Source organism: Leptinotarsa decemlineata, unplaced genomic scaffold (genome assembly GCF_025532065.1).
Source record: "Leptinotarsa decemlineata unplaced genomic scaffold, Ldec_3_MD MMD2_tig00026361_RagTag_RagTag, whole genome shotgun sequence".
Taxonomy (NCBI): Eukaryota; Metazoa; Arthropoda; class Insecta; order Coleoptera; family Chrysomelidae; genus Leptinotarsa; species Leptinotarsa decemlineata.
Window position 1 is genome coordinate 4,367,289 of NW_027412704.1, and position 27,290 is coordinate 4,394,578.

Sequence of the window (27,290 nt, forward strand, 5' to 3'; positions counted from 1 at the left end):
CCCTGCGTAACAAGATAGCTTCTGCATATCGATAGAATGTACGAGCGAATAGGTGAACCAGTTCGTTAAATACTTTGAAACATCGGAACACTCATCAACACTTCGCAGGTCTGTTTTATTTGCGTCCTTGAAATGTCATAACTAGTCTTCCGATTTCTTCATTATCAAGCGTCCTTATCTGCATAGATGTAGTGTGTTCTGTTTCTTGTGAAGGTGACTTTATTTTGTATTTATTGAAAATATTTCATTATATTTATTAAATAGACTGTTATATTTATTAACTTTGAAATAGATAGAGTTGGCCGATGTTTTTTAAAATACATTATCATAGATTTTCATCACATTCACAATTTATTGTGAGATAATTAGTTGACCTAGTCATTAAACTCAGGTATAAATGTTCGTTAAACTCAGGTATAACTGTCATTAATTAGTTCCTAGAATATTATTAGTTTTTAGGTGGATAGTAATATTTTAAAAAGTATATATAAATCACAATATATGTAGAATTCAGTTTGTTAGTGGACATGCTTGGAAAAGCTACTGTGCAGCGAAACACGTGTTGAGGATTTGTTAATCTGTTCTGGTGAAAATCTCACAATAAAGTGTTTTCAAAATATATAAACTTTGAGATAGTTTTTGAGGTAAGTAAACAACTGACAAATAGCTGAATGATATGATTGAATTTTATTATTTCTATAGTATTTCTAGATTATTTCTTCTGTATTTCTTTTTTGTTTGTTGCTATAGTTTATTTCATAGAATACGTATATTTTTTTTAATCGAAAATTTTGGCAGTTTCACCGCATACAAGCTCTGCTTTCGCGATGTTCTCTGTTGGTGTTTATTTGTATTATTATTTGTTTATTATTAAATATTATTATTATCATTATTATTATTATTATTATTATTATTATTAAGATGGATGCCGTAGCATGTCCAAGTAATGTACAGAAAAAGCGAAAGTTTATGTCGTTAGAAGAAAAACAGATTGCCTGTAGAGTTTACAAAAATTAAAAAAATACACTCCGTACAGTGGAAGTTGGAGCCCAGTGTTCATTTTTAACGGGAATACCCGTGTCGACAATTGAACGCATTGTACGAGAAAAAAGGTGACTGGGATTGTGCAAGCTCCAAAAGTACATTGTCGTGGTAGAAAAAAATTGAGAATAAAGCGCCAACCCTCGAATCCATTAGGACAAAGGTATGGATAATGATCTCATTCCAAAAATGAGCAAAGAGAAGTTGAGGAAAATAATAAAAGAAGATTTGAAATTTATATATGTCATACGATCCCGTAAATCTGTCTTAATAGAAAGAGAAGATATAGTCTCAAGGCGACGGAGATGTATTCGCTCTATTAGAGAAATGCGTTCTGCTCACAAAAAGATTCATTATCTGGACGAAATGTGGCAGTATCTAAGATCTGCCAAGATACTACTGTAACTAGTTATCGTCAAGCATTTGTGAACGGTTTATCAAACGGTTACGCGGATCAACGGGTAAAGGGCAATGACTAATTGTCGCCTATATAGGTAGCGAGAGTAGCTTTTTAGACGATAGTGCACGATAGTCCAAAAAAAACGGGGGATTATCACGAAGACATGGACGCCCAACGCTTTGAAGGATGGTTTGAATCCCTTCTTTCACGAGTCGAGCCAAATTCGGTAATAGTAATGGATAACGCTTCTTATCACAGCCGATTAGTAGAACAGTTGCCAACTATGACCATCAGAAAAGCAGACATGCAGAGTTGGTTAGGACAAAAAGGAATTCCATTTTCCGAGGACATGGTTAAGGCCGAACTTATGAGTGTCATTAAACAGCATCATGACAGATATCGCTAGCATGTGGTGGATACAATAGCTCGTGCTGAAGGCATCACCATTTTGAGACTTCCTCCTTACCATTGCGAGTTAAACCCGATATAATTGATCTGGGCTCAAATTAAGGGCTACGTAGCTCGTGAAAACGTGACATATAAAATTTCTGATGTCCAACGTTTATTAGAACTCGCAATGGAACAGATACGGAAAGAAGATTGGGCTAATGCTGTAGCCCATGTGATCAAGGAAGAACAGAAAATTTGGAGATTGGGGACGGGATGGTAGACACTGTTTTCGACCAAATAATAATAGATTCAAGTGTGACTGGGGATTCCGCTTCGGACGAGTCAATGGATTCTGAAACTTCATAAGCATAACATAGGTAATTATTTCTTTGCTTTGTAGTTGTCTTTCTATATAAAAGGAACATAATTATTTTGTAAATTTTTCTGTTTTTTCGTTTTACCATTGACATCAGGTAGCGCCACCTACTATACGCCTCTGGTATGCCTCTGCAGAGTTGGTGAGAGGATTATCCGTTGGTCACTTCAAGTGCGACGTTGCTAATGAATCACCTTCAATTGAAAATTGTTATAGTATATATACATCTGAGTTATAGTACAGTCAAACTGTATTTTTTAATTGAGTTAGCTCATCTTAATTTATTGTTAAACATCTATGTTCTCGATTTGAATTAGTTTACTTGTGTGCACTGTTTGTGTGCACCGAACCGTTATTTCAACACATCGACACGTGTTTCGATCCCCAAGTAATCATCCTCAAGAGGAAGATCAAACTAATAATACCACTATTGTGGTATCATATAACCCACTGTTCAATTTAGATAATGTTGCAATCAATGAATCTCTTCAATTGGATGATATGAATATTGATGAACTGTTTGGAGTTTTTGGTGATATAAGAAATAAATCAACATCAGGTTATGATGAAATTTCAATCGAAATTATTGAAAATCTTTCGATAGACGCGCTCAGAACTCATGTATCATTAATCAATCTTTCATTCAGAAATGGCAGGTTTCCATCCTTTCTAAAATTGTCGATAGTGATTCCTTTATATTAAGGTAACTCTGTATATGATCCTTCAAATCATCGACCAATATCTCTCATTCCTACTATTGCAAAAATAATTGAAAAACTAGTTAAGAAAAGACTCAATGAATTTCTCCTTCGCCATAACATTATAAGGAAAAATCAATTTGGATTTCAGAGCAACAAGATCACACATGATCTCTCTTTCCTGTTTGAGGTGTATTCCAATATGAATGATGAAGATGATGCTGCAGCAGTATTTTGTGACCTCACAAAAGCGTCTGACTGCGTTGATCATAAAATACTGCTACGAAAGCTGAATATCTACGGATGTAGAGGGATAACACTACGGTGGTTTGAGTCGTATCTCAATGGTCACAGTCAGATTGTGAAAACGATTAAATGTTCAAACAGTATTGTAATAAATACTGGTGTACCACAGGGATCGGTTCTCGGTCCCATATTGTTCCTGTTGTATATTAACGATTTGATGAACAAGTATATCTGGAACATTCACTCTTTTCGCTTACGACACCACTATAATGTGGCATAGTAAAGGTATAGATATACTCAATGAGACAACAGCTCATGATATACAAAAAATCAAGTCATGGTGTGATTCAAATTTACTCTCCCTCAATATTTCGAAAACAAATATTATGACTTCAAATGTTCACTTCACAGTTTATCTGTTGCGAGTGGTATCATTGAGAACAGAGAGTGTTCTAAATTTCTGGGGCTGTATGTAGATGGTGGACTGAAATTTAACGCTCACATCAGAAAAATTTAAAGTAAAATTTTCGCCGGTTGTTATGCAGTGAGAGTTATTGCTAGAGAACTGGGAGTTTATACTGCAAAAACAGCATATCACGCTTTGGTAGAGTCTCACTTAAGGTACGGCATACCTTTTTGGGGTGTGTGTAGCCTTAATTTGTTGGAGTCTGTATTGGTATTACAGAAGAGTTTATAGATGAAAAAATTTTGACGGTTGTAGCTCTCTTTATTCTGGAGACAGTGTGTTTGATTAGGAAACATCTTGTGAAACTTGAGGTTAACACCCATCACTATACAACTCGTCAGAGCGTGCAAAAAAAATTAAAATTACCTATTCTTTGCAACTCTCTGGTCTAGGACTCCTTATTTTACAATGGTGTGAAGATCTATAACCATCTGCCGAGTTACACTGAAGAGATGAATAGTGATACCAATCAGTACAGAAAAATGATTAAAAAAATTTTGAGTAGTAGACCCTATTACAGTTTGACTAAGTTCTATACCAATCATTTTTAACTTACCATGTTTTATGTGTATGTATGTTTCAACCATTGTTTGTGGTTTTTTATTCAGTGTTTTTATACCTAAGTTTACATTATATTTTATCTATATTTTTATATTCATGTGACATTTATGTATTCTTTTATATTTATTAACTAACTTTGTCAACAAGATTTTTTCTTTGGACAATAAAGTATATATTTAGTTAAATTAAATAACAAAGCTATCCCTGTTTATACCATAGATACCTGTTATAGGTACCTGCGTCTTGAGTGTCTTAAATTAATTTCACAATATTGCCTTATCTACTAATCTTATATCAATTTTATATTGTGTCCTTATGTAATAGTCAGGCAAATCTAATAATTGAAATATTATCAGCTATATAAAATCGAAACACGTGTCGAAGTGTAAAAATGAGTTCGTTCATTTCAATTTTTTCGTTGAAAAATTTTTAATTAATCCTTCAGTGAAGTAGTCAGTTGGACTTGTTTTCTATTCACAAGGTAAGTATTTTAGTTGGATTTTATATTATCATCAATAGTTGTTGCAAAAAAAATCTGTAAACGTTGTTTCATTAACATTAAAATTGGTTGTTTGAAAATTGTTTCTAATTCCTTGAAATTTAGTCCATACTTGTTTGTAAGCCGTTCAAAATCTTCCTCAATATCCTTCGAAGAGAATATTTATGTTTCCTTCCCTTATTTATTATTATAATTACCTCCAAAATGAAGCCGTAGGCTACCTGTTTGGATTCTTATGGATTGCTAACAAACAACGCGATTTGTTTAATTCAACGAAGTGAAACATCACCGAGACAAACCTAATTAGAGCAACAATGAACGTCAGAGATGTTCGGAGTGTTTTCCTCCAATTATATTCCTACCTTCAGATCTAGGATACTGAAAATATAATTCCAACTCAAAAATAATGATGGAATTAGTATACATATTTACAAACAAATTTTCGGTTTGGTTATAATGTTTCCTGAATTTGTAATTAGAATGTTGAATACAAATGGGGGAAACATCAAGAATAATATTCACCCTACTGCACTGAAAACTATTGAAAATATTCAAGCAATACGAATACAAAAACCAACAAGGGTTGAAGGGGGCGAACAGGTATTCTTTTTCATGTTATGTAATAGAATAATAATATAGGTCGTTATTTTCTATACCTTATACATACAGTGTGTAAAAGCCAAATGGAATGAATTCATTATTCGGTTACTGCACATATTTAAAAAAAAAAACCCGAAATACCTCAAATGTAGATTATAATTTGACATTCTACAACGTAAAAATGCCACCCCTACCTTTAACCCCCTGCGAATGACAGATACAACCCACAATTTTTTAAATGAGAATTATAGGTTTGTGATATATCGTTTGAAAGGTGTCTTCATTCTCTATTCAAAAATATTATCGCTTTCAAGATCATTGCCACAATTAAGATCAAATAAATTAAATCGTGTGGTTATCAAAATTCGATAAAGTACACTCAAAAACTAAAATGTAATGTAATACGTAATAATAGGGGAGCCCAAGCGAGGATTTCGGGATTTACTGAAGCGCGGCAGATTAATATACAGGGGGATACCCTGTACCCGGTTAAGTACCTCCTCCAAATATGAGCCCCATATATAAGGCCGCCTGTGAAGGATAAAGGATCAGATTAGTAAAAAAAATTTATCATCAGAAATTCTCGAGCGCGTCAGATTAAGGTAGGGTGAGTTAATTACATGCTAAAAAGTGTATATTCCAGTAAACTGACAATTTGAGAGTGACGTAAAAAAAGGGGAGGGTAGCAAAGTTGTAAAAAAAACGTCATCTCGACATTCTCGAGCATAGCTATTTTTTTTATTTTGAAGAAAATAATTCAAGGATATCGGAAAATATATAATCTGACGATTTCCGCTAGCCGAAATAGCAAAAATTCGTCGAGAAAGTTTAATGCGTGCAGCTGTGTGATGCCTATATTTCCCTCTCCGCGTTTCTATTCCTTTTTCCCTTTTTCTCTATCAATTACTCTCTCACTCCGCCCCCATTCTGAATTCTGTTGCCATGACGCCATCACAGCTGATCACAGAGACTCGTTCGTGATGAAGATGATGGTTAGAGAGAGATAGAGAGAGAATATACTTTATTGTCACAAGATTGATCTTGTGGACAAAGTTTCACTTAATCTATAATGCAATTATATGTAACAACAAAGTGCATTTATTTTCACTTATACATAAAATCAGTTCGTATATATGTATATATATATATATATATATATATATATATATATATATATATATATATATATATATATATACACATCGGAAAATTCTAGGGATATTTTTAAAAATGGCAATAATTTTTTTTTAGATCGCTTTAGGGAAAAAAAAGTTGACGGGTGATTATTAAACGAATATAACTTACAACAAAATTTATTAAATGTTCAAAAATACTGAGTGCGCTTATAAGCAAAACTAAAAAAAAATATGGCTCTTCTTTGGCACCCCGAAAAAAAAATCATAATACAAAAAAAATTGGAATCAGTATGGCCTCTACGTTGGTTTATTACGGCTCTACATCTATCGTTCATCGACAAAATGAGATTGTCAATGTCTTGTTGAGGTACATTTGCCCATTCAGCGATTCAAAGCTCTCTCAATTGAAACGTTGTGTGAATGTTCCCCATATGCAGAGTAATTCTTCGTTGAAGCATGTCCCACACATGCTCGATGGGATTCAGGTCCGGTGATTGTGCTGGCCATGGCAATACATCAACTCCTTCGTTGGTGAGCCAGTCAGTCACTAGACGCGCGACATGTGGACGAGCATTATCGTGCATTAGGTGGAAGTTTTCACCAACAGCACCAGCAAACGGACGGACGATAGGTAGAAGAATGGTGTCGAGGTACTGTCGAGATGTGAGGGAGCGATTTGGAAAAACAAGATCGGTTCTGCCGCCGATCATGATTCCGCCACATAGCATTACTGTACCACCTCTGTATGTGTGGACTTCCTGGACGTGTCTCAAACGTTCATTATTTCCAGGTCGTCTCCACAGTCTTACTCGACGAGAATCTGGATGAAATCCAAGTCTGGATTCGTCTGTAAACAAAACTGTGGCCCAATCATTTGCATCCCAGTTTTGATGTTCTTGACACCACTCTAATCTTCTACCGCGATTGCCTCTCGACAAAGGTGGACATCTAAGTGGCCTTCTGTTGTGGAGATCTGCTTCATGCAGTCGATTTCTGACAGTATCACGACCAATGGTAGCTGCAACACGTTAACCAACTCAGGTGCTGTGATTGTCGGTTGTCTTCTTGCGGTTAAGACCAAAAATCGGTCTTGAACTGCAGTTGTAGCGCGTCCTCGCCCTGGATGTTGTTCGGCTGGACTGCCAGTTTGACGGAAACGCCGTCAAACTATATATATATATATATATATATATATATATATATATATATATATATATATATATATATATATAACATATAATTCGTACAGGATACTGGTAAATATCAAATAAATAAAAAAATATTTTTTTAAAAATTATCATTACAAAATTCTTGTACATTATAGTATGGTCTGTCACTTAAAATTTTCACAGCTTTCCTGAAGCATTTTAAAGATTTTATTTCTGTTATATTCTTTGGCAAATGGTTGAACATTTTGCAACCATTATAGATAATGGAATCTCTTATGAGTGATGTACTAGGTATTGGCAACTTGATGTTGTTGGATTGCCTTGTCACATGTTACTACTCGGTTAACACAGGTGAGTTTTATTTGCGGTCCTTCGAGCTGGATATTCCGCAAACAGGTATTGTACACAATATTATCTCGAGGAATCTGATTGACGATAACATAGACTATCCATTCTTCAGATTAGAAAGGACGGTATCGTTGTCAGAAAGATACGTCCCCCATCACTTGGCCGACAGTTTGTGTAAACTCTTGCAAGAATTATCAATCGTTTGATATCGCACGTGCCAGTCGAGAAGCTGGAGCTTCATTTCTTGTTTTTCATCGCAGTCATCACAACTTTCGAGATCTGTTTAAAAAAAATCTGTTTAAAATCTGTTTTTTCGTTAATCAGCTGTCGCCCCCATAAGAATGACAACTCTCAGAAGTCTCCGAGAGAAACGGGAAATTTCCCTTTGTTCAGGGTTGCGGCAACACTGCTCACGAACTTTCTTCCCAGTAATTCAGGCCGGAATAGAAAGTGCATTATTGTCGGCTGCTAAACTCGATCGATTGATTCGATTTTAGGCTTTCCACTCTCCCGACGAGAAAATCAGACAGCCACACTTTTTCATTTCCGCAACAAATGCGATTTTCATGACGTTCTATCCGCTGAATCCCCAAACAGATTAAATTTATCTTGAACAGTATTTTCACCTTCATTTCAGGATTGAGAATGGGTAACACGAAGAGGTTTTCTACCAGTCTTTATCGACCATCATCCTAGCCTGGCAAGTCAATAAAAGGCCTGCAAGAGGAAAATTATAGGACGTATAATAGTGTTTTTGTGGCTCCAATAAAGATGGGATTGGAAAGTGTCTCTGACACGTCAAAATGAAATTAGTCGAGGAATACAGTCATCGATTCTTCATTCAAGGTGAAGGCTTTCGTTTCACAAATATACCGGGGCCTTTGGTTACGGTAAGAGTTTGTTTAATGAAGAGGAAGGTTCAAATTATGTAGGTGCCCGTTCCAAAATTGAAGGTCGACTCTTTCAGTTGTATTGCCAATTGCATATGCAGGAAATTTTCTGTGAAGATTCCTGCACTGACGCCTGTCGGATATAATCCAACGCCCTTCGAGGTATTAGCCAGGGGAGTAGTTGTTTTATGATAGACGTCAGTCCATTTAACCTACTGTGTAGGTATATTCGAGACTGGCTTGAATGTTTGAAGTTCATTTCTTTAGATTGGTTCACTGCCAGTTTTCAAGCATACCCCACTGACTGATAAGAAAAAAATGTTGAAATCAGATGTTGTTATAGTGAGCCAAAAGTAGATCATCCAAATAGTCTTCGAAAATCGACATTAAAAACTGAAAATGATGAATTTCGTCAAACAAATGAGGTCCCAAAATCCTTTCTTTGCAAATTCCTACCCACACATTAATATTAAATCGCACTTGAGGTAGAATTTCTCGGAACTGCCTGCGGTTGTTTATGCTCCAAATGTGTTCGTTATTGTGGTTGAATATCCCACAATTCGTAAAAGTGCTTTCATCTGTCCAAATTACATTTTCCAGGAAAACAGAAAAATCAAATCTTCTCATTAGCCAATCACAAAATTCTGATCGTCTTTCGGGTTCACCTGGGTGCAATTTTTGAGATATGTGTATTTTGTAACATTTTAAACCGTTTTTTGAGATGTCTCCGCGGTGGTAGTGCGCCCGATTCTCGATCGGAAGACCGTGGATTCAATTCCCGCCTCGACCAGATATTTTTCTCGAGAGAATTTATCTGGTTGAAGCTGGAATGAATCTGCAACCGTATTAGGAATCACACGTAAAAGGTGAGACCTCGTTAGTTCTTAGCTCGCACAACTTCTGAGAGTTGTCGTTCGTATGGGGGCGACAGCTGATTAACGGAAAAACAGATTTTAAACAGACAAATTTTCAAACTTGTATCCATTTTGGAGGAAATTTGGCGTGTAGATTTCCCCGGGTTCAAATTCATCTGCAATTTATTAATTTTTATTGGAAAGGACACAATGTCTAACTCACCTCATACATACCTCATTTATCAAATTTCCCTTAGTTTTCTAGTCCATTCAGTCTCCGTATTTTTTTCTCGGCTCTTCAAATGAACCAATTTCGGTGAGATTTTGATCCAAGAGCTTGAACATAGTTCGATTTGGTTGTCATCTTTGGGATACAAGTTTAAATACATTTCCGATGTCCTAACACTGTTTCTATCGTAATTATTACAAACAAATTTGTATCATTTCTCTTTTTTCTTCATTCGTGAAAGCCATTTTTCGCCAAAAATTCAATGACTTGTACAATAACAAAATGTCATTGAGTGTAACATCATTGAAAAGGTAAAATCTGGTTCTATTCAAAACAGAAAGAATCCAATGTAGTGCCTATAAAAAATAAAGTTAATGATTGTGGCTGGAAGATGAAACGTCGGATAGCAAATCTGAACACACCATTACGTAGCAGGGTAGAAGTGGTAATGTGGAAGTGCAATTTATTTTCGAATCGTTCGGAAAATACAGCTAGAAAAAAAATAAAAACAATTTTCCGAAATTTCTGATTTTTATGAATATCTCCGGATATACTTGAAATTTCAGGACTTCGTCAACGACATATTGTTAGTCAGATAAATGCGCAACCTTACCCCAATTTAACCATCTTCGTGTTACTCATAGTTTCCGAGATACCAGTGGTGAGGATCGTATATATACACCCTGTATATATATTATTTTTCATAATAATATTTTTTTGTTGCCATTCAATTTTAAATATACAATAATCTTAGTTAACGACAAATGAATATAGTTTCCACATAAGGATAAACCTGTACGTGGGTTATATTATATTGATATACAATATTGTGCAAAAACATGTATTGAGGATTATTTTTGATATTTTTAGCAGAAATTTCAGCAGACTAATTTTTTTAAATCTCCGAATTTCGATACTTAGTAGAATTTTCATTTTCGAAAAGTCTGTGTATGTTTGAAAGGCATTGACACTGTTTCTTGGTGAATTCTTCTAGTTCGGACTTGCATTGTCTGATGTGAATTGAAATCTATGAAAGAATAATAAAATAAAGTGAATAGCTGAAAATATCAATTATACTAAGCAATAAAACGTGAAATGGAATAAAAATAAGCAAACTATTCCACGACGTTTCTATTGTTAGTATCCACAATCGTCTTCAGGTGACGACACCTATTACTTCGCTTCACCGGGAGTTGACTGTTTTCTGCTTGATTAGTGGTTTCCATATGTTGCGTATCTCTACGCTAGTTTGACTACATCCGTCATTGACAACATATATGCAGCTTCTTTGAACTTCCTCTCAAACCAGTGTTCCTCCCTGTGGATGGTCCCAGCTTGGCACCACTTGATGTTATGTTGATGAGCCCAAACTTGCTCTACTACTCCCCATTTGCTGGTGTCTCCTCACTGTGCTTCTCTTGTGCTCGGCAATGCGAACTTTAAATAACCTCTTAGTTTCACCGATATAGGATTTGCCGCACTCACAAGGTATCGAGTAAATATATTTCGTGGAATTGCAGTTCGCGTTTGGTGGCCAGGTTTTACTAAGGCTGCCACGGATAGTGTTTCCGGAACCTGTTTCTGAAACAGGTTCTGATGATGTACATGAACCCGATTCTTCTTATTCTTTCCGACAATTCTCTGATGTAGGGAAGTACAAGTACTAGTTGTGAAGGCTTCTCTTCCTCCTGCTGTCTTCTAGCCAAAGTCTGTTAAACCATCACTTTGAAGTAACCATTTAATAATAATAATAATAATAATTGTCTTTATTGTTACCCAGCTGTAGTTACATACAAATATTTAAATAAATTAGAGAGCTAGTTGCTGACATAACGAAAGGCGAAGTTCAACTTAGTTAGCACAAGTGCTACTGAGTTGTTCTTCCACTCAACCTCAATTTCGTTGAAGATTTTTTTGATGGTGCCTAGTTCCTTTTCGAGACCTCCCTTCGTATTACAGGCCCCAAAAACACTATCCACTAAAGCCTTGATAATTCCTCTTCTGTTGATCGAGGGTGGTTAGATTCCTGATCAAGATATTGTCCTGTGTGAGTGGGTTTTCGATGTACAGATGTTTCCCACTCAGTGTCGGTCTTATGGATCTCCTTCTCCATTGTGAAGGTGATGGTAGGTTTTACGTTACTGATGTGCTTTAGAAAGGTGTCTAGTTCTGTATTTCCATTGTTTCTTGCTATGAAGAGGTCGTTAACGTATCTCAATCAGACTCTGGGCCTCTTCAATGGCCGTGACTTCGATTGCCTCTAGTAATCTGACAAAATACCTATTCTTCAAGTAGATGAAGTTTTTCCTTGTTTAGTGTTAGTTTTTTATCATTTCCCTATTTTCATTTCATTGTAAATTCATTTCAAGTTTTATTTGTCAATATAATTGATATTTTTTGTTTTTCCTTCCAATTTTATTTGTTTCTTCACAGATTTTAGAACATATTTCAATCACATTAGACAATGGAAGTCTGAACTAGTGAAATTCAAACGAAAGTTTAGTACTAATGAGGAAATTCATTCCTATAATACAAGAAACCGTACCAATTTTATATGTTCCTCAATGTAAATATGTTGTTCCGTCTAAAGGTACTCACCTACTGGGCCAAAACAGTTTCAATGTGCTTCCAAAAGAAATTTGTAAATCTGTTGATGTAGCGTCATTTGAAACTGGAGGCTTACTTGACTGATAATACATTGAATGAATTTTTGGATCTTCAGTATTTGTTGTTCACTATTCCAATATGTATTTTGAATTTTTGAAAAAACAAATGAGGTATTATTATTAGAACTCCAATCTCCACCCCGATATAATTTTAATGTCGATATTTTACAATGTTGTCTACATAACTGAAACTAACACTGAAACTAACGATAAACAAAATTACAGAAGTATTCTATATGACCTTACCTGAAGACTTTAGAAGGATCCGGAACTTGATAGTCAACCAAAAATTTTCTCAAAACCTTCACACAAATTGCTCCAACTTCTTGTTCACTCAGTGTTTCCATAACCCGCACTGCGCTGCCTCCAAGCCACCCAAGTAAACAGTTGGGATGACCATGAATCACGTCGAAGCCGGATATATTTCTAACCCATCTCTCATTCTCCTCAAGTCCTTCTTCAGGACCCCACAGCAACTGAAAGCCCATGACGTCATCCCACCACTTCTCGTTGAAGAACAAGAATATTTTACCTATGGAATGAAAGCCCATATTGGTGATGGCGTCGTTATGGGATTGGGTTAGAACGGTGTCAAGCCCGTTAAAGTCTTTCAAAACCCCCAAGGAAGGAGTTAGGATGAGGTGATCACATGTTACCGTTCGGTTATCACAGGTGAGTTTTATTAGCGGTCCTTCGAGCCGGACATTTCGCAAACAGGTGTTGTACACAATATTATCTCGAGGAATCTGATCGACGATGACATTTACTATAGATCCGAATCCATTCTTCAGATTAGAAAGGGCGGAATTGTCGTCACAGAGATACGTCCCCCACCACTTTGCCGATAGTTTGTATAAACTCTCGCAAGAATTATCAATCATTTGATATCGCACATGCCAGTCGAAAAGCTGGAGCTTCATTTCTCGTTCCTCATCGCTGTCATCACAACTTTCCAGGTATTCGGCGAACTTTTGAAAGAGAAAGTCTCCGAGAGAATTAGGAAATATCTCTTCGTGCAGGAAAGCAACACATTCCTCTATAATTCTTTCCACTTCCGTTTCAACTTCGTCTACTAAATCTTCATCGAAAACGACACCATCGTTTCGTACATACTTTCCCGAACCCTCCTCGGATATGATCTCGGTTAGGAGATTATGCTTCAAAGCTAAATCGTAAAGGGGGTTTTCTTTTCCATGCAACCATTGAGCTCCCAGATCAAGTGGTTTACCGTCTACGGTTATGGCACGAACCCTTCCTCCTGGTTGCTCTTGAGCTTCTATCACAAGAAAGTCATCGAAGTGTAACTTTGTAAGTTCATATGCAGCTCCCAAACCCGCCATTCCAGCTCCTACGATCACGATTTTTTTATGTATTGGAACCCTGTAAAAAAAGTATATGAACACTCTACTATGAATTCAGAGTTTTTTGTCCCTACGGAAGAAGGACTGGGAACGCTATGTGTAGGGGAGACCGGGGTTGGAAGTCACATTTTTCATCTTTTGCCTTTTTAATGTCCTTTTTTCTAAATTATAAATGACATTTTCAATATCAATAATAATGTTTTTATACTGTTTTGAAAAGGAATATAATTTTTTTCTCCAACATCATTCATAGAGAAAATATAACAATTATTATGGAAGAGAAAATGTGTGACTTTTTACCCCGTGCCAAGGATGTTTGTCACAATATCTGGGGCAGGTAGTCACATAGTTGATTGAAGGGTATGAAAAAATATTCAAATGAATATTTTCATTGAAAGGAGGAAAATATATGTAATTAATTATATCCAAGAGAAGAAAAGTGCCTGAAAAAAAAATTGCTCTAAATAAATAACTGGTAACTTAAATACCGAAAATATGAATCCACTGCTTGTAAGCTAAAATACCCAACTTGGCGAAATCATATACAGTCAGTCTAGAATTCAGTGAATATTCGAAATCACTATTATGGCAAATGTAACTTGGTAGCCTGGTATGGCAAAAGTAAACTGGCAAATGTAACACTATCCTTGGACGACCATTAGTCATCGCGAAAACATGTTTGGAAAAAACACCTGGTATACAGATGGATTGAAGACCAAATATGGAACGGGAGCTGGAATATACTGAGCGGATAGAAATTTAAACTACAGTTATCCGCTAGGACTATACACATCCGTCTTTCAGAAATCCGCTCAAAGAAATGAGCGGATCAATATTTTAACAGACAGCAAGAGCACACTAGGGGCCCGAAGGTGACATCAAAACTAGTATGGGAATGCCATGAAGAACTGAATGAACATGAAAACAGAAACAAATTAACTTTGTACTGGGTGCCAGAGCTTTCAGGAATCACAGGTAATGATAAAGTTGATGAATGCGCTAGATACGGATCATCAACTTCATATATAGGTTCTGTACCAGCTCTGGGGGTACCAAAATCATTGGTACGAAACCAGATTAGGACATGGACCAGTAAGAAGCACACAGAATACTGGACAAAAGTATCTGGCAGCGAACACAGTAGAACCTTCATTAGGGAACCGTCCGAGAAAAGAACCGAAGAACTACTTGAATATAGTAGCGATCGACTCAGAATAATTACAGGGTTACTAATCGGTCATTGTTCGCTTAGAGGACACCTGAATAAAATGGGGCTGTACAACGGAGACCTCAGCTGCAGATTATGCAACAAAGGGATAGAAACAGCTCTACACATCTTATGCTAATGTGAGGCACCGAATCACAGGAGGCAGACAATAATATATGGACGTACAAAATTACGTCCAGAAGAATATGACGAATATCCAACACGGAACCTGTAGAAACTAGTACAGAGAACGAGACTGATGGAATGGGTGTCATGAGAAGATGGGAGAATAAACGCAATAAGCCTAAAAGGATGCAGTGTTTTCTGAAGACTTGGACTAAATGGACAAGTCAGACAGCTCCCAAGGTCCTGAAAAAACAAAAACGCTATTCTTTCAATATTCTTGGGAGACGAAACGTAATCAATACTTGAAGTCATAAGTATGTATTTTCCCTACTCTTTCTTTTATTTGTCGGTTAAGATTACTTTTGATTACCAATTTTTGTTGATGGTATTGATAACACCGTGTTGCTTATCTCTTCCAAAGTGAAATTTTTACAAAATCGTGTCAGAGTACGATAATATTCGATCCCAAAATCAATTCATTTGCAGCACGCATTATCACTGCGTGTGAAACTAGTCGATCAGACTAGTTTCACACGTTGGTAAATATCCCAACACAAAACCAATATTTTAACACTTCGACGCGTGTTTCGATCACCAAGTGATAATCTTCAAGAGGAAAATCTTCCTCCTACTAATTACTACACCAAAGGTTTCAAACAATGCCTCACAAGTATATATATGGTGTTGGTTGTCACATTTGACTATCAGCCCCCGTCAAGTTGAGACAACCATCCCCAAAACACATTTCAGAACGTAACACCCTACAGTAACTTTGATATTCATCTATAAAAGCAAATATTGGAAGAATGGAGCAATAGTTTATTGAGTAATTTTTATTTGCTGAAAGACTAGAACCCGGCTCTTCCATACACATGTTGCTTTGAAAGAGCCGATTTCCCTTTTTTTTAAGTTGCCATATTACTAATTTCTGTCATTGTAACTCATTTTATTTTGATTGGATAACCATGACTATTAAACTAATTATTTACAAAAAGCAATTTTATTCAATAACCATCACCTGACGTTAACTTTTTTTGATGTTTTCCAAAACTGGCTCTTTCATACACACTCTCCCCTGGGTTGTTCAAGTTTCAAAAAGTCGTGCATAAGCTTATAATATTTTTACGATGACTTTCGAATTGAAATGCTCTCATTACATCTTCGAAGCAAAAAAGTTTGAAGGGTGTCTAAATGTTTCGGAACTTTGCTACGCTTTTGATACCGAGGGATCGGTGTGTCAGACACTCTCCATATTAAATCCATCAGAATTAAAAAACTTTTCCAATTGGGAATATACATAGATAGCGGTTGGTTTTCGACGTCGAATTCGACTTGAATTTCCATGTTGGTGGAAGGCATGGAATGATCAAGCCTCGGGTGTATATTTAGTGAATTGAATAACAGCTGAAGTTCATAAAACTAACCATTGCATTGGTCGATGTTGACACTTACAACAGACGCTCATGTTACGAATGAACAAATCCCCTTTGACTGGATAGCAAACACAATGTATAATTGTTATTTTCGAGTATTTGTTCTGCAATTGGTAAGAAATTCAATTCAGTGATATTAGCATATTGAACTGTTTGAAGTATAATCTGTCGTTTCGACAGTATTTTTCTTTCGTGTGATTTAATGTTTATTTGAAAGTAGTTGTTCCGAGAGGCCTTTCAGTTTGTGCACGAACTACACACCTTTGTATGTCTCTTTTTGAAAATTCCTTTCTTTGTAAGATTCTTACCTTTTTCCCCTGAAATATATATATATATATATATATATATATATATATATATATATATATATATATATATATATCTATATAAATATATATAGATAAGTAGGGGAAGTACGTCCAAAATGACATATTGTTTTATTAATATTATTCATAATGATTTTGTCAGAAAAATCAGCACTTACAAAAATATTTAGTATTAAATGAAGATCAAGAAAAATCCGTTTTGTCCATACCGTATGGACAAAACCGCACGAGTCGTATGGACTAAATGACATACACGGCCATCAACATAACAAAAATGATAAAATAAGATATAACAATTAAAATCAATTGCACAATTCGCAAACAAAATTTTTGGTACACTTTGGCAAATCAGCACAGGCTGCGTGAACCCAATGACTGCACCGCCTGCACCTCAACCACCCCTCACCAGGCTTTGAACGTGAGTAGAGATCGTTGCAGTAAATACAAGCACAATCATCTTCTTCGTCATCTTGATCAGAGCGCTCTTCATTTGAGTCATCATCAATGTAAAGAGACTTAGTAACTGCTTGTTTCCTTTTACGAGTTGGTTTTTCAGCTGCAATCTCTCGTTTGTACTTTAATTCTGCCATATTTGGTGATGACGTAAGTAGGAATGTTGTCGTTCGTTTCTTTGGCTTTCGTTTACCCTGTCCACTTACAAATTTACCACTGGGAACAGGAGAAATGACATTAACTGGAACAGCTAAAGAATTTGTCGATGCAAATGAACTTGTGGATGGTTGGGAAATGTCTAACGGGCCAGTCAGTGTGTTATGAATATCATTAGTGACTGCTATTACGTCTGAAGAATCCGATGAGGTAAATGGTTTACAAGAACTAGTGGATGGCTTTGATGAAGATTCAGGGGCCTTATTCTGTTCCTGGGCCATAATCTCGCCAGCCTCCGGTTCTATTGGCATCGATGGAAGGTTCTGATCCTGGATTGAGTCTGTGTTATCAGCTGTGGAAGCTATTGGCATATTTGTTGTTTCAGCTGGTTCAAAAAAGTGATCTAGAAATATGTCTGGATTAACTGGCGATAGTCCAGTGTTTTTGAAACCATTGCATGCATTTTGAAGCAGTCTTTCCATAAGCTTGATTGAATAAATATCCGATCTGAAGAGCTGTCACCACTCTTCCTGGATGATTTCTAAGCCAGACAGAAATTTCTTGGTTAAAATATGTCTTGAGCGGTCCATAAAAGCACACATCGAGAGGCTGCATACGATGGGTGCAGTGTGGAGGAAGACAAACAATTTCGATTCCATTCTCCTTGGCAAAGTTCAAAGCTTCGAATGACTTATGGCTGGCATGGCCATCGACAATAAGAAGGACTTTATCATTATGACTAGATTTTACAAAGCTTTGAAAATGCTGGAGCCACTTCACGAAAATTTTAGTGGTCATCCACCCGCTTTCTTGAGCTACTCCTACCGTACCAGTTGGTGCTTCATCCACGAGCTCGTTTTTCATATTTTTCCTTGGGAAAATCATGAAAGGAGGTACATACGACCCAGCTGCGTTCATGCAACACACAACTGTTACATTAGATCCCCGCTCCGCGCTTGTAATGGTACCTACTTGCTTCCTGCCAGCGGTAGCCAGGATCTTTTGAGGTTTTTGGACAGTAGACAGCCCCGATTCGTCCACATTGTAGATCCGGTTTGCGTTTAATTTGTGTTCGTCTATGTATTCTTGATAGTTATCGAAAAACTTTCTTACTTGAGGTCTATTAAAAGCTTGGGCTCTGGCTGCGGAGGTAGGCTCCGGTTTTCGTTAAGATATGTCTTTATGGCGTTTTAAAAATCCATCTAGCCACTCCTGGCCAGCTTTCCCTTATCTTTATTAAAACTGTGTGAAAAGCCATTTTTTTCAGCCAATTCGAAAGCGAGTTCTTGGACCTTTGTATGCGTTAATCCAAACATGCGAGTTTCAAGTAGCTTGATGTGCTCAACCAATTGTCTCTCAATTTCAAGAGGAAATTTTAGCTGAAATCGGTCTGAACCTTTTGCTGCAGGTGCAACTGTTTTATTTTGTTCCAAGGCATGCCGCCTTAGTGTAGCTTGTGGCACTTTGAAGGTCTTAGGAGCCAGAAGCCAACCCATTTTTTTCTCTTTAACAGCTTCAATAGCTTTTGTCATCGCTTCTTGACTCCATGATTGCCGATTACTTGTCCTCTTATAATTTCGGGGCATATTGCCATTCTGTAAATTAAAAAGATTTACGTAGATTTACTTCTTCTCTACGGACAAAATGACACATGTCGTTTTGTCCATAGTGGTTGTATGTCATTTTGTACATAGCCCCAAAAAATATTACGATTCGAAGAATAATCTTGTTGCAGTGACAATAATGTTTTAAATTCTACGCGATCACCTCAAAAACAAAATGCTTCGAAATATAAAATTATAGGACAGTAAAATAACAAAAGAAAACTTACCGAAAAACAAAAAACAAATGACCACTAACAAATTTCTTTCCAACCTCAAAACACAAATGTCAACATGGCGTCCGTTCTGTATTTTAAACGGCTCTCAAAAGTCCAATGGTATATTTCCGGTGTAGGTGCTTCTTGATTGGCTAACTTTTGACAGTTTATACCGCGCAGTTTTTTAAATATACCAATGTGTCGTTTTGTCCGTATATGTCATTTTGGACGTACTTCCCCTACTCTTTGATCATTCCCACATTGATTTCAATTTAAGAGCAGCCGACTGTTTCAGCCAACCGGCTGAATTATTTTCCAGCAGCTTGACTGCATTAACCTTATAAAAACTTGGCAAGTTGACTTGAGTATCACACCAATAGGTGGTACCACTTATGTTTCGCTTGCGTTCACGCAGCTATTTTTATAAAGTACGCTCTTGGTTTTTCTCATTTTTTCCTTTCTGGCAAACATCAGTTCAAAGGGGAAGGGAGCCAGGCTTCAACCAGAATAAAATCAAGATGGATTACGTCATTTTGTCTTGTCTAAGTGACGTTAAGGGCCCTGTAAACGATCAAATTATTTGTCAAATATTCGTTTGACAAACGTGTTTGTCAAATTTTTTGAAAGTGTGCGAGCTTGTTTGACGTGTTTGTCAAACAATGTAAATGTTTGACCTGTTTGATGGAAATTTTGATTGACGGTGTGTTTGGCAAACCTGTTTGATAGTGTGCAATGGTGTTTGTCAAATAAGATCTCAGTTATTGCCTTGATACCATGGAGAACACAACTGCGACAATCAATAACGGCAACATGTCAGAAAAAGAATGTCTTTTGGAATTTATCTCCGTATATCGCGACATGCCGATGCTGTGGAGAATAAAATCAAAAGACTATATGGATAAACACAAGAGAATGAATGCGATCAAAAAAATGACGGAGTTATTGAAAGTGTCTCGCGGGAACATCACTGAAGAAGATGTTAAAAAAAAAATTAATATTTTACGAACAACTTTCAAGCGTGAAAATAATAAGGTGAAGAAATCTATGCTTTCTGGATCTGGTACTGATGAACTCTATGTACCTTCATTATGGTACTACAAAGAGCTTGAATTTCTACAAGACCAAGTGGAGGAAGAATCGGGGATCAGTTCAATAACAGGACAAACGGTAAATAGTAACAATGTTTATTTTATTTTAATTCTACAAGTACAACATATACAGTTACCCACTCTAAACATTTGAAATTTTTTCATTTTCAAATAAGAATTCATTTTCAAAAGAATATTTTTATAAACAACTTGTTACAAATAGGTACAACATAATATTTTAACCTAACCAATAATAATATTTTAACTTAACCAATTAATAAATATTTTTTATTTTCACAAGTACAGCAAATACGATTAGGTACCTATTCTAAACATTTGTTTTGCCATGGAATAGCACCCGTTGAATTAAAATATTCACAAAAATCATCTCTCACTTCTTTTGCTAATGTAGCGCTATTTCCAGCCCGTGCACGTTCGATATTCAACAATTGATTTGACTCATTTCTCCAAGATCCTTGTATGACAGTCCCTGTAACACAATCTTCCATGTCTAATTCTCCATTCCTAATGTAGTTTTTTTGTTTCATTAGTAAATTGTGTAAATGACAACACGCCATTACTACAATTTTAGCTTTTGTAGGACATAATTTGATGGGTTTTTGGAGAATCTTAAAACGACTCGCAAGAATGCCGAATACATTTTCAATTATTCGCCGAGCACGGGATAAACGATAATTGAAAATCCTTCTGTTGTCATTTAAAACCTGCTTATTGTAGGGCTTCATAAAATTTGGAAGAAGCTGGAAAGCTTCATCGCCTACAAATACAAATGGCATTTTTTTATTAAAGTTTGGCAATTCCTGTGGCTCTGGAATCTGCAACTGGTTGTTCTCAAACATATTCCAAAATTTTGTATTTTTAAGTACTCCTCCATCTGACACTCTACCATTTGTACCGACATCAATCATGATAAATTCATAATTTGCATTAGCTATGGCCATAAGCACTATGCTGTGTGTTCCCTTATAATTATAATAATAGGAACCGGAATGCTCAGGTTTTTGTAACGTGATATGCTTTCCGTCTACAGCTCCGATGCAATTATCAAAGTTCCATGAATTTCCAAATTGTCGTGCCAATATTTTCCAACTTTCTTGTGTTTTGGGTATCTGAAACATAAAAATACTTATTATTATTATGTAATATGTTTATTATTATGTATTATTATTATTATGTAATATGTTTATATTTATTGTTTTGGTTTCTAGGAATCGTCAAAACTATCAACATCAACATCAACACAATCACCTTTGCCACCTTCAGCATCTATTAGTCCTGTACAAATAAAAAAGAAGAAAAAGGAGGACTTGCAACAGGACTTATTGACATTAGCCAGGGATCATTTCAAAAAACCTGAAAATGAATATCAGGTGATGGCAAGAAACTGGGCCTTTAAGCTAGAGCGCATGTCTGGAGAACAAAGAAGACTGGCAGAAAAATTTATAAACGAAATACTCTTTGAAGGAGAAGAAGGAAACCTTCATCGACATTCGGTAGTTATTAATCCGTCTCAGCCAGCACTCGCTTGGAACACTCCATCACCTACTCCGTACAGCCCATCTCCTATTTCACAACAATCATATCTGTCCAATACGGAGCAACCTGTGGTGATTCATATTTCAGACTCGCAAACAAATGAAACTAATACAGAAACTGAAGATGATACAGCAGCCAAATTTATAAACAATTTTTATTCTCTTTAAATTATATATTTTGTAATTTTGAAATAAAAATCTTACCTGAATATTGCTTAATTTTTCATTTATTGCCTCACAAGTTTCAATGATAATGCCGCTGAGTGTACGAGGTGCAATGCAGGCTTGAAATTTTAGGTCTTCAAAATCGGCGCCACTAGCCAGGTACCTCAAGGTTATAGATAATCTTTGAGAAGCTGGTATAGATTTACGCATAACGGTATCTTGTTTTGCTATGCAAGGACTTAGCAATGTTAATAAATCTTCAAATGTTTTATGGTCCATGCGCAGGAAGTTTGCATAGTCATTTGGTTCTGTGAGCACTATTTCCCGTAACAAATTTTCGTGCGTATATTTATCCCGTAATTTCAACCATTCTCTAGACCATCGACGACCTTTTTTCTTTTTCTTCATACATAGTGCTAGTGTCAATGCCAAAAACGCCTTATCTGTATTATCACTCATTGTTATATACGACAGAAGATGATAACAACACACGAACGTCAAGGAGAAAACTGAAATATGGGCAAATTTATTTGATCTATTGGTTTGATCGTATGCGCTTTTGTTTGATGAAAACATGAAGTTTGACAAACAAATTCGACAAACAAATTTGACCGTCTACAGGACCCTTTAGCTGTCGAAGTTTTTTCCACAAATACGACTATTTCTGGTGGATGATCAGCCATTCACCAGTAGTTACTCATCTCCTATTAGTAAGTGCGTTGGTTGTAGTGCGCAAGGACCCTCCAGACTTCTGGTGAGTGCGTTCAAACTATCACTTTCACGGAACTGTTCATCGCCTACCCTTGGGATATCAAAGGGTGTGAGTTTTTCGACAGCAGTATGGAGGAACTGCTTGACAGCCTGATGGCCAGGGACAAGGGTGAGGTAATTACCTTCATGGGTATATTGCTTGATCGCCTGGGCCTGAGTCTATCAGAACTGCTAAGAGGCAGTCCCGTGGCGGCAGTTCGAGAGCCCTCTGGCCCTCTACCAGGGGCCAAGGAGCTTCTCGAGCGTCCGTCAGAGATACTCCCGTTGGCACCACCCTCTGCTCAGTCTGAGACGAACAACGACAATACGATCAAGCCTCAAGAACCGGTCAACAAAAAGCGTCGCCTTCCAGAAGAGTTTCCTCCTCTTCCATCCAAACCAGTCGCTCCAGTAAACAAAAATACCGACAACAAGCCCAAAAAAGTGGCTAAAAAGATTTCAAAGCTCCGGGACGAAGCCAAGAACGACAATTCAGAGTCAGAACTCTCAACAACAGAGTCTTCCGAAGGTGACCATGAAATGTTGGTTGACGACAATAGGTCTGAAAAATCGATTTCGACTATATAGGGTGGCCTAAAACAGCCATCCCGAAATCTAAATCAGGTTGAAAACCCCAACGATCAGGGAACTAGCTTCCCTCTCCCTCCGCGTCCTTAGGTGCCCCAAAGCACCAGAAAAACACGCGTTCCCCCAATTGTCGTTCGCCAGAAGGACAAGTGGGTTCAATTCACAAAGCTGGCTGCCTTCCATAAAGTGAACTTTACCAAGGCAGTAAACATGGCTGATTGCATCAAGGTTCAGCCTTCTTCGGCCGAGGACTACAGGAGTATGTCCAACCTATTGGTGAGGGAAAAAATTCCCCACCACACGTATACCTTACCTGAAGACAGGCAAATCAGAGCCGTCTTCAGAGGAGTCCCGAAACATCTGGAGACCGCTGACATCGAGGACGCCTTGGTTGAAAAAGGTTTCCAGCCATCATCCGTCACCAGGATGATGCGAGGAAATCGACCGCTCCTCCTGGTTTTGGTTCAAGTAAACCAAAATCAGAAGCATATTTATGACATCCGGGATCTCCTTAACGTTAAAGTTGAGCCCCAACACAAAAAAACACTGGTAGGGCAGTGTCACCGATGTCAGCGGTTCGGGCATAGCCAACGGAACTGCCTAGCTATTCCCATTTGCGTTAAATGCGCCGGCAGACACCTTTCAGGTGAGTGCAAGAAGCCACGAGCAGATCCGCCTAAGTGCAATAATTGCAAGGGTGTGCATAATGCACCCACGCCTGGAAAGCATCCTGGCACACGCCCGGGAATGAGCTACGCAGGAGCGGCCAAGAGCGGTAACACCTCCGCCAGGCCGACCGAGGCGCCCAGTAGTCTCCGCCCGTCGAAGGTTAGTGACATCTGTTCCGCTCTGGACCAGATGAAGAAACTCTTCATTCAGTTCCCCGTACTCGAAAAAATGTTTACGGTGAACACCAACGTGCTAACTGGAACCTGTTAATGGCTAGACAACCAACATTGCCTAGTTCTCTCAAGGTTGTATTTCGGAATTCCAACAGTATTTCAAACAAGAAATTAGATTTTGAGAATTTTCTAATACAACAAAACATCGATGTTGCACTGGTGCAGGAAACCCACCTGCACAATGAACCTTTTGGTATTCTAAACTACCGTTTTTACTACAGAGAACGCGTTGGACGTGCTGGAGGAGGAGTTGGCATTTGTCAAACGTAATCTTCCTCACGTACAATTCGGCATTGACTCGGATCAGTTACATGGTCGTCATAGGTCGTCATAGACTAATCTCAGTTTACAACCCTCCGCGGAATCGTCTACTCTCAAAATCACTGGATGAACTGCTGTTGTCGACAAATACCACCACAATTGCTGCCAAGCACAATGCCAAGCACAATCTATGGAGCAGACTCACCAATGCGAACGGCCGAGCGCCCCATGCGCATGCTGACAGGCATGAGTATCGAGTGATGGGTCCAGACGAGCCCACGTTCTACCGTGGGGATTTAAGGCCTGACGTGCTTGATATCGCACTGCTCAGGAACGTCTCCATGTCCTGCGAAGTGTACACTTTGACTCAGATCATAATCCAGTCATCCTGATGCTGGGTGATGATCCCCCTCCCCAGGAGTATCGCATGAGATCATCCAAGGATTGGGAAGCCTTCAAGGCTCACCTAGTGGAGACACGTACAGACCGTGAGGCGCTTCAAACTCGCAACGGTCACGATGCGGCTGTGGCAGACTTTGAATTGTCTGTGAACAACACTTTCCGCGCAGCCACAACCGGGACAGAGTGTCCTCTGCGGAACTACAATGAGTTTCCTCCCAGGATAAAGAACCTTATCCGGGAGAGAAATCGACACAGACGAGTTTATCAGCGGACTCTCTACCCTGGAGACAAGGCTGCGGCTAGCAGGATGGGCAACCAGGTTAAACAGGCCATCACTGACTATAGAAACGAGAGGTGGAGTGAGTGTTTGGAATCGCTCGAACCTGGGGATGGCGAGTGCTGTATACAACGGTTTATTTTGAACGCCTGCAATAAATTACACAACTATGGTGTTAACCACGGTCAATTTTTTTGAAAAGTAAAATAATTTTCAAAATTTTTGGTGCAAAGTAAGATGGATGAAAGTGTAAAGATGGAACACACTTGTTTGCCAAATGCAAGCATATATCGAGTGGTCCAACGAAAAGTATGCACCTTGCTTTTCTCCTTTTTTTGTAACTTAACGCAAAAATGCTCGGACAGGTCAATTTTGCTTTTGAGGGGGACACATTTTAGATGTATTTTTCTATCTGTGCCTTCAACCCCCTAGCGAGGGTGAGTAACAACCCTAAAATTTTAAATGGAAAGTGGGGTCGAGTGATATATTATTTGAAAGTGCACAATTTTCTCTTTCCAATGATAGGTACCTAGTTTGTTGTATTTACTTGAATAGTTATAAAAAAATCAAAACATTTACTCGATATTTTTGGTGTTAATGAAAATGCGGAAAAAACGGCATTTTTATCACTTCTACATTCCTCAATTTCTCTCGTGCGTTTTTTGGTTCAAATAACAACTGCAGATAAGTGTACAAAAAGAATTCAGGCAAACGTTCATTGATTCAGTTCGGCTGCTTTTGAAATTATTTCAACTTTACTGTAAAAATGGTTTATTCCATTCCTGAACGAGTTGAAATTGTTAAACTTTATTATCAACATAATAGGTGTGCTAGACTTACTGCTCGACTCTTTAATAACAGTCATCCCAGGAAAAATGTGAACGATTCGTACGTTGCCAAGTTTGTCCAAAAGTTTGTCGATACCGGATCTGAATGTAATGTGAAACACCAGCCATGGAAAGCGATCAGAAATGAAGCAGTGGAAGCCGCTGTTTTGGAACATGTTGAATTGGATCATACTCAAAGTACTCGTCAGCTTGCTGCAGCCTCAGGTGTCTCCCGTTCGTCCATAATACGGATATTAAAAGCCTATAAATTTCATCCGTACAAAATTGTATTAGTACAGGAACTCAATGAAGATGATCCTGATAGAAAGCTGAGCCAGCTACTAATTGATGATCCGCACCTATCATTCAACACATGCTTTTCCGATGAGAGTACATTTTTTTCAATGGAGCTGTGAATAGGCATAATTGCCGTTACTGGGATGACAGTAACCCACACTTATTCCGAGAGGTCCATACCCAGTACCCTCAAAAAATCAATGTCTGGTGTGGCATATTAGGTAGTCATATCGTAGGGCTACTTTTTATTCCTGGGAATTTAACTGGTGAGGTCTACCTGAACACGCTTGAAGATACAATTGATCCTCTCGTAACAGAAATAATTGAAAATGACCAAAATCATAATGATGATCGGCTTCATTTCCAGCAAGATGGAGCACCATAGTGCTCCGGTAAGAGAGTTTTTAGATGACCGGTTTCCTGGACGATGGATTGGAAGGAGAGGCCCCATCGAATGACCTGCCAGGTCACCTGATTTATCGCCTTTTGGCTTTTTCCTTCGGGGACACTTTAAAAGTAAATGTTTTGCTACGCAGCCCGAGCCCATAGAAGATCTTCGCCAACGAATTACAGCAGAGTGCAGAAGTATAAAACCTGATATGCTACAGAATGTTAGGAATAGATTTGAACAAAATCTGTATTATTGTATGGAAGCAAATGGGTCACATTTTCAGCACTTGCTGAAGTAGGATTCTACTAAGTCAATTACACATTTCAAAGTACTGGG

The 27,290-nt window shown here is 37.7% G+C and overlaps 2 protein-coding genes across 5 annotated transcripts in view; one reads left to right on the top strand and one right to left on the bottom strand.

Annotated features, from left to right (window-relative positions):
• The window catches only part of LOC111507203 (uncharacterized), a 58,283-nt gene that overhangs the window by 8,496 nt on the left and 22,497 nt on the right, over positions 1-27,290 (bottom strand). For all 4 annotated transcript variants that reach the window (XM_023162500.2, XM_023162492.2, XM_074185090.1 and 1 more), the window contains exon 6: positions 12,816-13,949. In XM_023162500.2, the coding sequence (XP_023018268.1) occupies positions 12,816-13,949 (1,134 nt within the window). The remainder of the gene's footprint in view (positions 1-12,815; positions 13,950-27,290) is intronic.
• On the top strand, positions 20,004-22,303 carry LOC141486636 (uncharacterized). Its single transcript, XM_074184937.1, has 2 exons — positions 20,004-20,617; positions 21,768-22,303. Exons 1-2 carry the CDS (start codon positions 20,225-20,227, stop codon positions 22,260-22,262), a joined length of 888 nt encoding a protein of 295 aa, XP_074041038.1. The 5' UTR covers positions 20,004-20,224; the 3' UTR covers positions 22,263-22,303.

Bases quoted from the DNA above. Each gene is read 5' to 3' on its own strand.
- LOC141486636 (XM_074184937.1), top strand. From the start codon at position 20,225: ATGGAGAACACAACTGCGACAATCAATAACGGCAACATGTCAGAAAAA. The intron at 20,618-21,767 runs GTAAATAGTAAC...TTTGGTTTCTAG, and splicing joins GTTCAATAACAGGACAAACG to GAATCGTCAAAACTATCAAC.